The sequence below is a fragment of the Drosophila navojoa genome, chromosome 5 (assembly GCF_054131105.1).
Source record: "Drosophila navojoa isolate 15081-1374.11 chromosome 5, UAZ_NAV_1.0, whole genome shotgun sequence".
NCBI classification, from domain to species: domain Eukaryota; kingdom Metazoa; phylum Arthropoda; class Insecta; order Diptera; family Drosophilidae; genus Drosophila; species Drosophila navojoa.
Window position 1 is genome coordinate 14546437 of NC_142893.1, and position 17302 is coordinate 14563738.

The 17302-nt window shown below is 35.8% G+C and overlaps 3 protein-coding genes and 1 long non-coding RNA gene across 8 annotated transcripts; 2 read left to right on the plus strand and 2 right to left on the minus strand.

Annotated features, from left to right (window-relative positions):
* The first annotated feature begins 191 nt into the window (after positions 1-191).
* Positions 192-3954, plus strand: LOC115563393 (MOXD1 homolog 1). The gene is made up of 8 exons (XM_089262495.1): positions 192-762; positions 1677-1832; positions 1894-2183; positions 2249-2544; positions 2601-2764; positions 2821-3340; positions 3400-3566; positions 3623-3954. Exons 1-8 carry the CDS (start codon positions 448-450, stop codon positions 3818-3820), a joined length of 2106 nt encoding a protein of 701 aa, XP_089118621.1. The 5' UTR covers positions 192-447; the 3' UTR covers positions 3821-3954.
* Positions 3955-3996: 42 nt separating this feature from the next.
* Positions 3997-10953, minus strand: gek (serine/threonine-protein kinase gek). The gene is made up of 11 exons (XM_089262490.1): positions 10795-10953; positions 9452-9676; positions 9021-9292; positions 6057-8957; positions 5719-5995; positions 5231-5659; positions 4963-5169; positions 4712-4897; positions 4544-4637; positions 4235-4431; positions 3997-4152 (listed from the first exon to the last, which is right to left on the minus strand). Exons 1-11 carry the CDS (start codon positions 10826-10828, stop codon positions 4052-4054), a joined length of 4923 nt encoding a protein of 1640 aa, XP_089118616.1. The 5' UTR covers positions 10829-10953; the 3' UTR covers positions 3997-4051.
* On the plus strand, positions 10054-10887 carry LOC149091069 (uncharacterized). Its single transcript, XR_016197178.1, has 2 exons — positions 10054-10171; positions 10748-10887. It is a non-coding gene; the product is annotated as an uncharacterized LOC149091069 (long non-coding RNA).
* A 668-nt stretch (positions 10954-11621) lies between the features above and the next one.
* p120ctn (adherens junction protein p120) lies at positions 11622-16798 on the minus strand. 5 transcript variants are annotated; one of them, XM_089262491.1, is made up of 4 exons: positions 16629-16798; positions 14287-15132; positions 13636-14192; positions 11622-13541 (listed from the first exon to the last, which is right to left on the minus strand). In XM_089262491.1, the coding sequence occupies exons 2-4, from the start codon at positions 15111-15113 to the stop codon at positions 12601-12603; spliced, it is 2325 nt and encodes a 774-aa protein (XP_089118617.1). In that variant the 5' UTR covers positions 15114-15132; positions 16629-16798; the 3' UTR covers positions 11622-12600. The 5 variants fall into 5 exon arrangements, with proteins under 5 accessions (XP_089118617.1, XP_089118620.1, XP_089118618.1 ...); XM_089262494.1 differs by having other exon boundaries at positions 16714-16738; XM_089262492.1 differs by lacking the exon at positions 16629-16798 and adding an exon at positions 16330-16524.
* Between the last annotated feature and the right edge of the window lie 504 nt (positions 16799-17302).

Sequence of the window (17302 nt, forward strand, 5' to 3'; positions counted from 1 at the left end):
ATGACTCTTATTTATATAATAAATTGAATGGATCGACTATGATCTTTCACTTGCAGATTATCGATATTAATAATCCTTTGAATATCGCTTAAATGTTTTGTAATTAATAAGATATCGATATTTTTGTTTTGATCATGTTTGAGGACGACGCATACGTCAATATGTATGCATTAGCATCTATGTATGTGTGCATTCTTGTATGTATTTTTGAACGCTTGTGTATACCTGTGTGTGCGCAAAAGGTGGTGTGTTTAGCTCCTTCAGAACATCTGCCGGCTTGTGAAATGATCTTTCCCCTGAAGCGTGTGCATAAACGTAGTATTGAAGCCAAATTAAAACGGAAAAGGCGTGCAACCGAGCAGAACAAAAGGCGCGTATTTTTTAAGTGTCGTTGATTTAAAAATAATATATTTTAAATATATAAAGGAAAACAAAGAGAAGTTTCAAATGTTGCTGCACATATTCACAAAACTGTGTATATTTGTCGTTTATATATGGCAAAATGTAAATTGTGCGCATCATAGCGATGCAATTGCACATAAATCGGTTCGGCATCAGAACTGGCAAAGGCTAGAGATGATGGACAACAATGGATTATATTGGCTAGAGTGGCAAGTAAAAGAAAAGGATATTTACTTCAAAGCCACGGTCAATACTCGCGGCTTCATTGGCCTTGGCTTCTCCAAAAAAGACGCTCGCATGTCCAGCGCTGATATGGTTTTGTTATGGGTAGACGATCATACTGGAAAAGCAAATGCATTGGTGAGTATTGAGAGTGCATTTGAGAGTTGCATCGACATTTAAAATATTTGCAAGAGAATCATAGTTAATAGAGTGTGTGTTTATGATTCATTGAAGTGTATATGTACATATGTATATAAATGTTATTTAAGGGCAGAAGCAGCAAAAGAACAGCCCCCGAATGTAGGTACATATGTGTGCATGTATGCATGCGACGCTGCATGTGTTGATGTGCGTGAGGGAATGTATGTATGTATGTAACAAAACTTTGGAACTAAATTATATATGTATGTACATATATACAGGGTGTCTAATTTAGTGGCCCTTAACTAAGAAATCTCGCAATTGATCGTTTATGTTATTTCGATTCGTGATAAATAATTAAATATATTATACATATCATAATTCAAATACTGCATATATAAAATTATAATAATAATATATACATAAATGCAATTAAAGTAGCAAACAGTACATTTTATGGCTACAGATAAAGTAAAAAAAAAAAAGCACATTTTTAAAGCCGCGTTAAGTAGTAAAAAGAAATAATTAAATAAACATCAAAATTCCATTGTTAAAGCGCACATTAATATTCAAACAATAACAAACAGACTACAAATCAAAAGAAGACACCCAGAAAGAAACCAAGGTTAAGGTCGTGCAAATCAACTCTTACAGCTCTTGATGACGTCGTGTTTTTGTAAATATATTTCTATTTATGTGTATCCTGCGCCCAGACAGCTGGCCATTTTCAACATCTGTCATTCACATTAGGCATTTGCTTCAGCAATTATCTGAATGATCTTTAAATGGACAAACAGCTGGCACGGATAACATAAACATATAAACATATTTAGTATAAAAGCATTTGGATATATATGTACATAGCTGCTCTATATCTTAACATATTAACGCACGGTTCTTTGTTTTGATAGGATTGTCATGGTTCACTCGAACATCCGCACGGAGCACCCATACAAGATGATACTCAAAACTATCTTGTTATTGATGGCAGTCAAAATGAAACCCACACCATTGTTGAATTCAAGCGCTTGATTGAAACCTGTGATCCATACGATATTCCATTAAGCGTATGTAGATGAAATCATTTAGATGTTCAAAGAAATAAACTAATAAAACTTTTATGTATAGCACGATACGGTCAAAGTTTTGTGGTCGTTTGGCAATGAGGATCCGATACATGGAAATCTGGATGGGCATGGTAAGAATCGTGGTGCGAAGCCTATGCATTTACTGAATCCCGTCTTCAGGAAGCAAAGTATGACTGCCAAGCAGGTCACTCATCAATGGGATATTGTTGTAAATAATGTTACACTGGAGCCATCGATGGATACTTTGTATTGGTGTAAAATTGTCAGCGCTCCAATGCTGAAACAAAAGCATCATATTATTGGCTATGAGCCGCTATTAACACATGTTTCGTAAGTAACTGATTCGAATGTCAAATCAAGTGAAATCAAGTCAATTACCAATTGTAAAATTATAGAAAAAACGACGAAACAATTGTGCATCACATGACTCTGTTCGAATGCTCAACGAAATCTTATCCCGGTTCAAATGCCGCTTCGTGGGATGTTTGGGTCAGAAGTACGGGAACCGTGTGCAACAGCAACTCGTTAACGCCACGAGACTGGGATTCCTGTTCGACACCAGTTGCTGTTTGGTCCATTGGCTCGTCAGGGCAATTTTTACCAGAACATGTTGGTATACCCATTGGCGGCTCATCGGGCGTCAAGTATTATATGCTAGAAATTCATTATGATAATCAAAAAGCTGTGCGCGGTAAGTGAGAGCTTCAAGTAAATTAAGAATTTATATTATATCATGAATACTTCTAGCCATCGATCATTCTGGATTTCGTATTCATTATACGCCCGAGATACGCCCTAACGATGGAGGCATTATTATTAGTGGAGTTTCCATTTCCGATACTCAAATTATTCCGCCTGGTCAAAAGTTGTACCGCAATGTTGGCATCTGTGGACCTTCATGTTCCAATGTTGTAAGTTAAAAGCTACTTAAAATGTTTTCCGCTTATTTTAAAGTCAATTATTTTAGTTATTTCCCGAGGAAGGCATTAAAATAATTTCTGGCACTCTACACACGCATCGCGCTGGTCGCAAAATGAGCCTGCGTCATATTCGAGGCGGCAAGGAATTGCCACGCATCATTGAGGATGACAACTATGATTATAAATATCAGCAATTTCATCAGTTGGCCAACGAGACAATCGTTTTGCCTGGAGATTATATTATTACAGACTGTGCGTATGACACACTGCATCGCAAACGCACCACATTCGGTGGCTATTCAACCAAGCAGGAAATGTGTTTATCCTTCATCACGTATTACCCGAAAATCGAATTAGCCGGCTGTTACAGCATGACGCCGGTGCGTGAATTCTTTGAGATGTTTGGCGTCAATCAGTTCTATTCATTGAATATGACAGATGTTGAGAACCTATTTCTGTACAACGGAAATTTACTAGATTACATGCCCAACACGGTATACAGTAAATCGAAGACAAACCACACCGATATGACCGCTGAAGACATGGTCGTGGAAGGATCTCTTTTGAGTACGTAAATTTAGAAATATAGTGATATATATATCTAACATTACTGTTCACTTCTCTAGATAAACTGCTCATTTCGGATCCTGTGGAGTTTCATGATCGCACATTCCTCTCACATTTAAATCAGTTGCCTTGGTCGGAACCCTTATTTACCAAGCGCGTGGAGCATGCAATGATAACCGGCAAACATATGACTTTTTGTCGTGTTTCCAATGAGTCCATGTCAATTGTAAGTCCAATTCTAATTTAACAAAAACAAAATATACAAATCATTTATTATTACAGCCCTCTGAGATCATACGCTACCCCAACTTTACCACATTTGTAAAGCCGCCCAGTAGTTGCACCTACAACCTATTTATTGATAGCATTCAAATCAGTTCAAGTGGCTCGAGATCGCTAGCACATCTTTTCCTGAGTTTGCTACTCGTTGGGATTTGTCTAAGGCAGCCATACGAAATGCCCATCAGATTAGGACATTAGATTGCTATCCGGGGATACAAAAGAACGGACGGATGGAATGATCCATCATTAATTTTAGTTTATAACCCAAAGACATAGTTGCTTATAATCATATTTGTATAATTATTTATATTTAAATAAAGTTGATGTAAGAAGACGTGTTGTTTTGCTAAAATAATATGCATTAGCAATACAAATTTGATTTGTTCGAGTTTATTCGGCATTCGGTTAAATTAATATGGAGATTACAATTTAATCAATATTATTTAGGTCATCAAAAATTAACGTTCCTAATGGGCTGGGAGTCCTAGATGGCAAATTATCATTACCAAAATCCTCTGAGTTACCATCAGCTGCAGAAATGAAACAGATTTTCATGAATGTGTATAAAAAAGAATAGAATATAAATATAAACAATATAATGCTAGCACTTACCTTGATCCAGATAGTTACATTTTCTTATTTGGTTCACGGAATTTAACGAACTGATGATTTGTTTACTTGCGTGCTCAGCTGTCTCGAGAGTCGTTGGTAAGTCCAACAATCGTTGATTTTGAATACCATCACCAGGCCCCATATGGGAAATATGGTTGAAATTTGTTGGCCCAGATATCATCTTTGATCTTCGATCACTGAAATTGAAATGTAATTTAATATACAATTTTAATAAATATATAATACACAAAACAATTAAAGTACATTTACTATCTTACATTGTAGAAGTTATTTTAATTTTTTAATTACCTTTTAACGGTTTTATTTATTTCTCTTATAGAAAATCTACGTTTAATATTGCTGCCTCCTTTCTGGTCGCCATCATGATACTGCAAAAGTCCCTCTGTAAAGAAAAAAAAATCATATTCATTTAAAAATTAAGTCCTTTTTCATTAGAGATTCATTTATAACACTTACTTGTATGAATATTAGCTAAGTACACAATCAGAGGTGTATCATTTATTGATGTTAAAACAACGTTTCCTATATTGTTTAGAGGAAGCGATTGTTTTATGCCAATGGATTGAACCCACTCAGATGTTTGTGTATTGAATATATCCAAATGAGTTTCTGAAAATACTAACAGATGACCATCGGAATACGCTGAAAATAAGAAGTCCGGAATTGAGTTATATAATTCTATAAAATATTGCACTGAAAGTACTTACTTATATAAGTGGGAAAAGCTGGATACATTATTTCCCTATCGCGTGATTTGCGTCCTTGCAAGTCCACGTAGATTGCAAGAGTCTGAAATACTAATAGATATTCCCCAAAGGTTCCACCGGTTGGGGACAAGATTTCAATTACTCTAACTGCATCAACGCCAGAATAATTCAAGAATGCGCAGAGTTGATTTTCTGGATGAACAAGGGCTAAGAAAGAAAATTCAAATATTATCAACAAATAAAAATAGTAAATAAAGCATCTACATACACATTGCTGTCGCCTCGCCTCTCAGGAAATATGCTGTAAATCCACTTTGATGTGCGACAACTAAACGCATGTCTGACAATATTTGTAGATGTTGAGCTAGATATCCGATCGTGAACTCGCAAGTCTTTTGGTGTCTTGTACGCGTGCGATTTATTTCATACACAATGATTTGGGTGTGGTTATTGGGTCGTTTTAACGCAATGATAAACGAGTACACAATACTTGGATAGCGTCGTATAATACCGGTGCAGGCAGAAATACAGTTCTTAGACTCCACGACCTTTATCCATTCGACGTCGCTTGCCTCCAAAGCCCTTATAGGTAAAAGCCTCAAATGCCGCTGCTTTCCGCAAAGAATAACAATTATCTGCTCTTCCTCAATGTACCACAACTGCAGAATTTTCTTTGTTTCGCCAATTCGTGCAATTTCTGAAAGAAATATTCACTCAATATATATATAGCTAGTTTAATGTTTATTCAATTATTACCATATTGATCCAAGTTGATGTAAAACAATCCATCTTCAGTTCCTAGTAAAATTTGATTCGCGTAAGTTATAACAGAACACAGAGCGTTTCGTATAATCGACAGGGTATTATCCAATATTTCGTTAACTTTATAAATGGCCGTATTTGGTAGATTATTTCGTTTTAAAATTCGATGAAGTTCGCCCAATGCAATTACCCATTTGGACTTTTCAGATTCATTATCAGCCAGCATTAAAGTGCTTAATGAGATTCCTCCTTCAATGAGAGAAGTTTTTATCTAAAAGGGAAGATAATAATTAATTGCAATCGAAAGTAAAGAGCATTGTATATAAAATTACCTTAAAAATACATGGAACATCTTTTTTAGCAGCATGAATGACATCACTCTCTCGTACGCTGCCAACAGAGAATTCTGGATCCCGCATATCCAACACTTGGGACACACTTACACTAGGTAATGCACATCGGTCCGTAGATATATCATACAGAAATAATTTGAAGTCACAGACAACCACAAATTGACGAATCCAGCCCCGTTTGATGACTCCCGATTTGGGCACCTTCACATAGCCTTCATAGGCTGTTCCAATTCCCCTAGTTGGATCTATGCCCAATGGTCTCTTGGTTTGGTCCATGGGCACAGGGCAAATGGTCGGTACTCTTTGACAGCAGACAGTGTGGCATGCAAATCCGCAAATTTCACAAACAACACCCTGCCGTGTCAAGCCGACCATTAAAGAAGTACAATGATTGCATTTGGTAGGACTGCTAAAGGTTCGAACGAGAAACTGATGAATCGACGTATTGCTCATCTTCTTCTTTGATTCCTCATAGTTGAGGCTGTGCTCAGAACGAATGTCATCATTCATAGCAGCATTTTTCACACTCAAGTTGTCCTTCCCTGGCTTAAGTGAATACTTCGACTCATAGTTGAAAAGCATGCCAGGATTCGCAGCCTGAAACAAATTGGAGGCCGATGAAATACTGTCCCTTGCATCGTTAGCATAGGATTCTTCAGACTCCACAACCTCAGTGTTCATAGACATATCCTTGAAGAAGGCATTATTATGATGCGATGCCTTATTCAAAAACGATTCCGAGTAGCCAAGTTCCATTTTCTGCAAGTCTCTCAGCTCAACCTCTTTCTTCTTCAAGTCATATAAGATCGACTCACATCGCTTCTTATAATCGACAGCTTCCTTTTGGGTAGAAATGAGTTCGGCTCTCGTTTGACTTAGCTCTTCGGCGATGGATGCCTTCGCCTGAATTTCCCGTTGCAGAGCACTTTGCAAATTCAGTAATTCCATTTTATCTAGCTTTTGGGAACGTCTGTTTCGCCAATTCTTATGATCAACGGCATTATTGTTCAAGGTTCCCACATGCTTGAGATATTCGATTTCTTCAGTCATCTTTGTTGCCAGCGCCTGCAAATAGCTTCGAGCATCCCTCTCATCTGATACCCATTGTATTATTTCGGCCATTTGCAGCTCCCAATGATTTATTGCTTCGCGTTTCACCTGGAGCTCCTTCAATATTTGAATTTCATCGGCCTGCAAGTCTCGTAGATTTTTGGATTTCGTACTGACTTCTGTGTTCAAACGTTGCTTCTCCTCGTACCATGTGGATTTCTCCAAGTCGAATCGCTTCTGCAACTCCAATATCGCTTCTGCTGAGTCGGCTATGTAATCGGGAGTAGATTTGATTTTTTCATGCGCCTGCTGCAGTTCTTTAGAGAGCATTGCGTTGGCCGCTTCCAATTCGCTTAGTTGTTCCTTTAGGGCATCCAATTCAAAGTTATTCCGTGCCTGTTGATGATTTAGCTTTTCCGCATATTGAAGTTCGACGCGTTCCAGTTCGTATGCTGCCATTCCCGAGGGCGAAGTAGAATCGACATTCGGTACCGATTTGCGGTAATCATTTTGTAGCTTTCGACAGCATTCTTCGGCATGTTCTCTTATTTTTTTCTCCTTTGACGCCTCGTTTACAGCATCTTCAATATGCAGTTCCAATTCCCTACGAGTTTTATCCGATTTACGCAGTTCGTTTCTCAGGCTATCGTTCTTTTGGATTGCCGCATCGAGCTCTTCTTCCTTATCTCTAACCTGTCTTGAGAGTTTTTGTTTTTGGTTTCGAAGCTCTGTGAGTTTTTCGGTAACTTCTGAGTATTCCATCATTGCGACATTACGCTGAGCTATTGTTTCTTTTAGTTCAGCTTCTTGAACCTGTAGTCGTTCAAGTATTTCGTTATATTTTGCGGACAGTTCGTTTTTCTCGTGCTTACACGTGACTAATTGTTCGGTTAGTGCTTTAATTTGTTTATTGAGTGCTTCGTTTGATTTTTCTGCATCTTTTGATTGCTTATTGCTCGAAACAGAATTTCCAAGACTCTCGTCGAAAACAGATGTTTGCGGTTTGCTATCAGGAAATAAGTCGTCTGTTTTCAGGCCCGTTCTACAGCTATTTTGAGAAAATGTGAATCCAATAAATGGCAAATGAAATCCAGAAAAGGCCGGGTTAGACGAAGGCGGAATAGAATCAATTAATCTCACATCATTGTCGTCAACGTCGAAATTCGATGTATCTGTTGGACTCGACACTTCCGGTATATAAGGCGCTTGACCAGTTCTAATATTCTCCCAATCGATCCCCTCGAACCATGCATGTTCCATAAAATCACGTAGCCCCTTCTGGCCCAGCCGCGTTTCAGGAATACAAATTAGTCTGCGTAGTAGGTCCTTAGACGCTTCAGATAACTTACTGTGTGAAGTATCTTGAGCTGGTAAATTAAAGCAATTCTGATGGTTCATAATCTTTCCATAGGTCTCCACTAAGCTCTCTGCATAAAATGGTGTTTCCCCATATAACATTTCGTACATGCATACACCAAGTGACCACCAATCACATTCGGTTCCATATCGACCCTTTCCATCCTCCATAGCCCTCAAGATCTCGGGCGATATATAGTCAGGTGTTCCAACAGCAACATTTGATTGCACTGTACCATCCTTATCCAAACGCAAGCAGGAACCAAAATCAGCCAGACGCACATGCCCACGTTTGTCTAGCAAAACATTGTCCGGTTTTATATCTCTGTGAACATACTTCAGCTGATGAATGCTATTTATTGCCAAGATCATTTCTGTAATATAAAATTTTGCCATATCCTCGGGAAGTTTATCCTCGAACTTGCTCAACAGCGTTAATAAATCGCCCCCGCAGTAATAGTCCATGACCAGGTACTAAAATAATAAATCAACATGTAAATAAATTAACTCAATTAAACCTTTAAATAAATAGCATACCAAATTTATATTATCCTGAAACGCATAATGCAAATTTGTTATCCATTGACGATCTCCGAGGACTAGCACATCTCTTTCTTCGCGAAAACATGCAGTCTCTGCACGTTTCAGCATTTCCCATTTGTTTAATATTTTCATGGCAAATATATTTTCCGATGATAGCATGCGAACAACACACACTTCACCAAATGCGCCACGGCCAATTATTTTTAAAATTTCAAAATCATCACGCGTCAGCCGTAGCTTCCTGACAATGTGAACAAAAGGCTTAGCTGAAATTGTAAAGAAATTAAAAATATGCTATAATAATCAAAGAAATAATAATAATTAATAAATTATTGATTACACAGATCCCAAATTGACCCACCTCATTTACCTAGATGTATTATTTATACCCACATAGATTATATCGACTTTACTTGATTGCTTACCAAGTTTAAGAAAATCCGATACGCTCTTTTCTCTCCGAAGAGATGAATTACTGCATTCATCATAGAGTAGTATGAATGTATCCAATAAAGCATCCAGAGAAAATTGGTGTCCCTTAAAATTATCTTCTAAATTAAGGCTACTGTTTAATTTCTTGTCACCATCGGGTTGACTTAAAAATGACTCCAAAAGTTCGAGCCTCTTATTGCAGCTTAAGGTGAGAATATCTGAAAAACACAATTCAAAACGTATTAGAATGGTTTAAATATTTAAATATATTACACAAAATTGTTTATCACTGAATCTGAACCTTCCATAAATCATTATTTATATATTATTTTAACTACCGTATATTTGGTACACAAATGTTTCCAAAGAATTAATGGGGATCATGGGATAATGGAATCTATAATATATATATATGTATATATATATTATGTATGAGCTGAACTGATATATCCAACACTTTTGGCGAATTCGCCACGCCCAAGCGGGCGTTTTCCACACAATCTTAACACATTATCAAACGGGGGCACACACAGGAATATATAATATTATCTCTAGCTCAGGTAAACAGGCGCAGGCACGGCAACACATTCCACAGCCACAATATACTCAATTCACTTCGGCGACTGCTATAAAAAGTATCATCTGATCGAATTCGCAACACGTCCCGTATGATAATTGAGGGAAACACACAGCGGGGGAGGGTAGCTGATAAGGTAGAAGAAAGGTTTTAATATTGCGATGTCAATGACGGGAGTCTCTCTCTGAATATTACATCGGCGGCGTGGACCTCATCGAATATTTGTAGTATTTCCATTTTTAAATCTCGCATGAATCACAAACTACTGCACAGCATGATGGAATTTTACAAACTTATTTATAAATTATCACAAATATTGTATAAAAGGACTGAGATCTAGGAAATACTCTTAGTTTTCATTGTATATATGCATTCATGTGTGTATTTATGTCAGCACGAACAGTCTAATAAGCATATATTTATGTATGTATGTATGTTCACTGGGTATGATTTTCTGTAAATACATACATACACATGTATGTGACGTAGAATTTGCACACTTTTGTATTTGTTTATTTATATACATATGTATGTACATATATATATGCATATATGTATGTATGTTTCTTCATCTTACTCTATATACAAACACATAAATATATAAGCACACACACAGAGGCACACACGCATAGGTATATGCATATATAAATGTCTGCAAGTACACTGGATATAAATTTACGTTCAGGTAGATATACATATGGTTTTATTGTAGCACATATAGATGAGATTCAACTACTAATTAACTTTCAATTAATTTACCACCAAGCTCAGGTAAGGAGGATTCATATTCCATTTTATAAATGTTTATTTGGGGAATTCATATCCACAAGGCAGTTGAAAAACAATGTAAAAGCCGACTTATACTGCCAGGGATGGAGTTTGCTATTATTATATATTCGATTTGTATACTGACGGAAAAGTATTTTCGATAACAAATATATATTCGATATTTTTAATTAGGACAACAAAAATTTCAGATAAAAACATGTTTCTACTGACTGCATTTCCAATCGTTACTATCTATTCGATATCTATCGATAATAATTGTTATTCATAGGCGGAATCGTTAACATTAAAAGTATAAAAATTAAAATCAGCAAGTTGTAGCATTATTATTATTAAAAAATCAGCTAAATATTATCTTTATTCGTAATTACTCATTAATTGATTTACCACTCAGCGTATAGGCCTTACTTTGACATCGCTCTTGGTAATATCTTTTCCGCATTAAGCTAGATGATAAATATAAACAATATTTAGACAAAAATAAAGGCTAGTCTGCAGAAAGAAGCAAAGTTTCCATTAATTATTATTGATATAAAATTGTTTTTAATAATTCGTTTTTGGAAATGTTTATAATGGAAATCAGAAAATGAATATAATTCATTTTTACAACATAAGTCCAAAATAATTATTGCTGTTTAATATATATATATATGTTTATGTATAGAGTAAAAATCAATAAATAATTGTTTAAGTTAATATTTGTATGCAATACTCACGGACCGTTACGGCCTCTGGTTATAAGCCCTACCCAGTGTAATTTGTTGCTTTTAATTGTGTAACAATATATACATACATAAATCTACACGAATAATCTAATTCTTTTATTATGTAGTCAAATGCATACAGTCGGTGTGAAATGAATTACACCCCTTATAATTATTTTATTCGATACTAATCTTAGTAAGTATGAGTAATAAAAGAAACAATGCAATTTAAATACAATAACTTAGGAAACATAAAATTTGCTCTTTGGGGTCTTATATTTAATCTAAGGGCGTCCAGAAAGTTTTCCATCCATATATTCAAAAAAGGTATTTTAAAATTAATTAAAGTATAATATATATGTGTTTTTATATATGTATATAATCGTTAAACTTAATAAAATAATATAGACACGCTTTAAAGCAACCCATTTATGTTTCAGATTTAATTTAAGGCCTTAGAACCAATGGTGATCAAATCAAAAGTGGAATAGCTTCATTGCCGTTATCCTAATATAAAGCAAACAATCTCGAACAATCCAATCGTTATGAGATTTGTGGAATTTACATATGTGGGCTATAACAGTTCTTACATTTCATTAAAAGAATCGGTCGAAATTTAATTATGAAAGTTATAGAAATTTACATTTATTTGGTTGCCGATTATTTGAAAAGAAGAACTTGTCTCTTTTTCGTAGTGTAACCCTAGGCACCCATTGCAAAAACTCCCTTTATATATAAAATTTGTAATCCGATTTCATTGAAGCAAATTATTGGACTTTTAATCCTGTAATTTCATTAAATTCTTTTCCCACATATTTGTTTAGTTATTTTACTTTGCATTGATATGTATATTAATTTTAGCTTTACCAAACAAAAAATAAACAAAACTAAAAAATTGACGAGACAAATTTAACAAAACTGATTTTGCTTTCGTTCTCACTTTACCACCTTAGAGAAAAGTATAAAGCCCCAGTAAAACAATTCATTTTTCACCTCTTAGTTATTTTAAGAGTTATATAGTGTCTATATATAACTAGTAAAATAAACCAAAAAAAAATTCAAACAAATATACACTTTATAATTGTTTTCGAACCATTTCGGACAACAATGCTGAATCGTTGTTGGACATGACAGCTCCAGCAGGTGCATCTTTATTTCGATAAGATGAATTCGGGGCACGTTGGATTGTTCGATCCTCGTAACGCGTTCGTCCCTGAGATGCCATTGGTCTATTTAGAGTATTGTTAGCATTATTTGGTGAGCTTGGCGGGGTGCTATGTGCTGCAAAGTGTTTATTAACGAAATCCTGTTCTTTCCATCCGTTCTTTTTATATACTTCGCGCAGCTCATGGTGCTGCCACATGGTGTACAAAACCTGACTGGCAAACTTGATGACGCACGTGGTATACTGTTCCTTGCGTCTTGTTATATTCATTAGCCTATCTACACCACCAGCGTCCAGGAGCGAACGCGCAAACTCTGGATTCTTCTTGATGACTTCATTAATGGTGGCCAATACTGCTGTGATGGTGTCGTCTGACGTATTTTGGTCATGCTGAGCGTTCCCAGATGGTAGTTTTTGGACTAAATCGCGCATGGCGTACTTTCCAATCAATTCTTTGTTTCGTTGGTCGATAGCAAGGTTGCGCAGTGCTGTGGCAACGGCACAAACGACACGATCGACCTCCATTCGCAACAGTTCGACCAGTATCGGCAGGCCTTTCTCTTTGCGCACCGTTGCGCGAATATCAATGCTCGGCTGCCAGTAGCAAGCTGACAAATTTTGAATTGCACCGGCAGCGGCTTCAAGCGTTTCGGGATTGCTGCAGCTTTGCAGCAATGAGAGATAGTATTGCACTACTTCCGGTTGCCAGAGCTGTTCATATCCTTTGTTGGTTTTATTGTTTGTTCGGGCATTCTTTGCATATTCCGTTGAAAATATATAGTCTTGTTGCGACTCATTCAGTGCCAAATCCTTCTTCTTTTTACTTGTGCCAAAGCAGCCCAAATTCTCACCTGAAAATAATATATGACAAAGCAACATTGCAATTATACGTATTTATAATACAATACAGTTCTTTTTATATCAACTAAATATTACATTGCTTACCTTTCGATGAGGATGGAACAGTCCTTTCCTGTATAATAAATGGATGCTTATCATAGTTGGGATCCTCAACTTCCTGGCATCGATACGATAGATTGCGCAGAATGCAAACGCAATTCTCAACTGTTTTATTTCCAATATTATTCTTTTCAATGGATGATCGAACAACGTAAAGTAGAGACTCGACCAAGTTCTCGCAGTTACGAAGGCATTCTCGCGCATGTTCGCCAGCTGAGCTGACATTTCTCAAAACTCCCGAAGCATTGCGGAATACAGTGGAGAAACATGTCTCGCCACAGCAGATAGGATCCCATCCCGAATGGGGTTTTATTACATTACATACTATAGCAGCCAGCGCCTCATCAATAATTGACCGTTTAATGTCTTCGCACGAGGACATATTCCATAAGACTCCAGTTACCAATTCTTTGACCTCAGTTTCTTGAGACCGGCAAAGTAGATGCACCAAAGCTTCGATGCCGCCGGCATTCTTAATTGCTCGTTTATTCTCATCGTTTTGCCTGCCATATGACAGATTGCGCAATGCACCACAAGCATTTCTATAAAAAAAAAGAATCAAATAGAGAAATTAATTAGTTTCATAGCCAGGATCAGATTAGATTTTCGATTAGGGTTATGATTTTAGGCACTCACTTATGAATTTCCGGAGCATCATAAGATAATAGTCGGATTAGTGGCGGTATTCCTCCCAATGTCCTTGTCCGCTGCTTGTTCGGATCATCCATGTAGCATAAATGCTGCAGATATGCGGCAGCATTTGCTTTTATAGCATTGTTAGGATTACTGAGAAAGCTTATAACTTCCGAGAGGTTTGGGTCACGCCACCTCATTGTGGAACATAGATCACTGTCCGAGCCCCCAATGAAATCCTCCTTCTCGCCGACTCTGGGCGGCACAGTGTTTAGGGAGCTTGTGGGGAATGGTACTAATTTGAAATCGCCTTGACCTTCAAAAGATCTGCATTGGGAATCAATAGCTGATTCAGATCCATTTAGGTTATTGTCGAAGGGACGTGATGCGAATTGCTTCATATTTGCACTAACGCCCGGCAATCCATAATTGGAATCTGCAGTATAACCGTATGGTATAGCTGGCTCGTCTGTATAATGCGGCTCTAGCCCACATGGCGGTAGGCCAGGTAAGCCGAAATCAGCTCCTTCATCAAATTGTGGTGCTTGTATATATCTAACTGTCGGTACTAAGGTATGAGGTTCCATACCGGGAATGGTCACTTCTTGCGAAGCTGTTTCTATTTTACTTTGAGATCCAATTGTAGAGCAATGGGGATTAATACGCGTCAGAGTCCCCATTCCAGTTGGCTTTGAAATATATAACGGTGCATTTGTATATCCGGCAGCGGTGTATTGCTCAAAGTTTTGAAAAGCTGAATATTGGGCTTGTATGTGGCCCGCCTCCGTCACCAAGGACTGCTCCAAATTTGAATTCGGCTGGGGATTCATTTTGAAGCTTGTTTAAAATCTGTAAAACAAAGAAAACAAGGAAAAAAAAATTAAAAAACAAGAAATTTCAAAAACAGTAACTTAAATAGTATTATAATTTAATCAATACGTAATTATGTAAACTTAAATAATGTTATTTGCAGAATTTCCAATGAAATAATAAGACTACAAAATATTTTATAAATAAACAAACATCGGTTTCTTGAGATAAGCCTAAATTTATAGTAATAATGATTCTGATCAGATTCCATTTCCATTCACATATCCAATTAAACTAACAAAGCTTTCTTAGCTACTCATACACATACAAACATAAATAGATATTAATATACTTTGAGTCTAATAAGGAAACATCTTATATACTGTTTATTTTAGTAGTTTTCAATTAAGAGTGTCTTTAACGCAAATGTTCAGCTTTCTTCCAATTATTTGTACACACACGCATATACATATATACATAAGAGTAACTTAGTAGCGGCCTCTATTTAAGGTGCGCAGATTGAAAGTATTATTGCCAGTTATACATACATCCTCAAACTGAGCTCAAAGATAAACCTTTATACTTATGTATCTGCTTTTGCAAGCAGATAAAGTCTGACTCAGACGAAGTCGTATAATACTGTGAATTTTATAAGAAAGTATGTACATATGTGAAAATACATACATATACAGTAGGTTACTCAGTATGTATAAATTTACTGTACATGTCGGTATTTTTGTAAAAACATAAATACATTATTAAACATCTGCATATTTAAGCGAACATCCAATGCATTCAAGCATTGTTTTGTATTATCATAACATTAAAAAAACTAGGATTTAGATGTATTCAAATGTATGTACGTATGTATGTATGTATTTAATAAGGTAAACTCTTCTCTCCAAAGAAAATTTCGGGTTGTGCATATGTTTTTTCATTAATCTTAACTTACCGTTAAGTATGAATTTATGCTAAGTTTTACGAACAGTTTGAGGCACACATAATTCAAAAAGCCACGCCCCTTTAAGATAAGATTGTGTGTAAATATGTACTACAATGATATCTATACATATACGTTTTCTGAAGTTAATGCACTCATAAAACAATCGTAGGTTCGTTAAGAGTATAAATTTTATATAATATTTGTCACGGATATATTAATTTCGAATCACTAATACCGACTTTGACAAAGCGGTTTTTGTAGCTGCTTATGAACAAATATTTATATGTACATACTAAAAATATCGATTTTTCACAGATTCACTTCCACTTTGACACTAATGCACATATATCTATACTTATATGTATAATGAAATTATTTCAATACAATTTCTATTGCAATCTTTGGAGCTTTAATCCATTAACAACAATTTTTCATGACAACATTGTAAATTGTTTCTAAACATTGATTGAATACGTGTGTATGTGACCATTCACACTCACACACACAAATGTATGTGTATGTATCATCCCGTTGATAGATGAGGTAAACATTCTTATAATTTAAGCTGGAAATTTAGTATTTTTTTACTCACCTTAGAAAGATATGATAACATTCATATTAATTGGAAACTATGCGAGGCTTTTTCGGACTTTAATACAACTTGAACAGTACTTTACCAATATTATTCTTTTGTCTGCTTTCTTATTCAAATTGAAGTTGTTCGCGTATTTTCATAGTACGCGATTTTACCAGTTCTTTTGGAATGAATGGAACGCCGCTTTCGGACTACTTGGACTTGGAACATGTTAACTAGTTGATGCGAATTTAACTCAAGCCATAATAAGTTTCGAGTGATGCATAATATATTTCTATTATTATTAAAGTAATTTAAATTTAAACATGAGTTTCATAACACAAAATAAAAAATATAGACTCAGCAAAAACAAGGATTTATCTGTATTTATTGGGAAATATTGAGGAAACACAAAATCAATTATAATTCAAACTTTCACAAAGCGCAAAAAATGTTTTACTTAGTCGACGTTCAGTCAGTTCAAAATTTTAGGCAATAATAATTCGATGTTTAACTAATTAGTGCGGTTTAATGAATCATCACACGATTTTACTACAGAATTAAACAATTCACATTTATAGTGTAGTTATTTGCTTAGTTAAATATTGTCAGTAATGCTTAAACATCCTGTTGTGCGATACAGCTCATAAAATCAGAATATAAAAATATTGTAAAATATATATTAAGAATTG

Excerpts from the sequence above, each read along its gene's own strand:
- gek (XM_089262490.1), bottom strand. The coding sequence starts at position 10,828 with ATGGAATATGAATCCTCCTTACCTGAGCTTGGTG. Across the intron at positions 4,432-4,543 it reads ATAAATAAAACCGTTAAAAG|TGATCGAAGATCAAAGATGA; the intron begins GTAATTAAAAAA and ends TTTCAATTTCAG. Across the intron at positions 4,153-4,234 it reads ATGTAACTATCTGGATCAAG|CTGATGGTAACTCAGAGGAT; the intron begins GTAAGTGCTAGC and ends TCATTTCTGCAG.
- LOC115563393 (XM_089262495.1), top strand. The coding sequence starts at position 448 with ATGTTGCTGCACATATTCACAAAACTGTGTATATTTGTCGTTTATATA. Across the intron at positions 763-1,676 it reads CTGGAAAAGCAAATGCATTG|GATTGTCATGGTTCACTCGA; the intron begins GTGAGTATTGAG and ends TTGTTTTGATAG. Across the intron at positions 2,545-2,600 it reads TAATCAAAAAGCTGTGCGCG|CCATCGATCATTCTGGATTT; the intron begins GTAAGTGAGAGC and ends GAATACTTCTAG.
- p120ctn (XM_089262491.1), bottom strand. The coding sequence starts at position 15,113 with ATGAATCCCCAGCCGAATTCAAATTTGGAGCAGTCCTTGGTGACGGAG. Across the intron at positions 14,193-14,286 it reads GATGCTCCGGAAATTCATAA|AAATGCTTGTGGTGCATTGC; the intron begins GTGAGTGCCTAA and ends TTTTTTTTATAG. Across the intron at positions 13,542-13,635 it reads TGTTCCATCCTCATCGAAAG|GTGAGAATTTGGGCTGCTTT; the intron begins GTAAGCAATGTA and ends TATTATTTTCAG.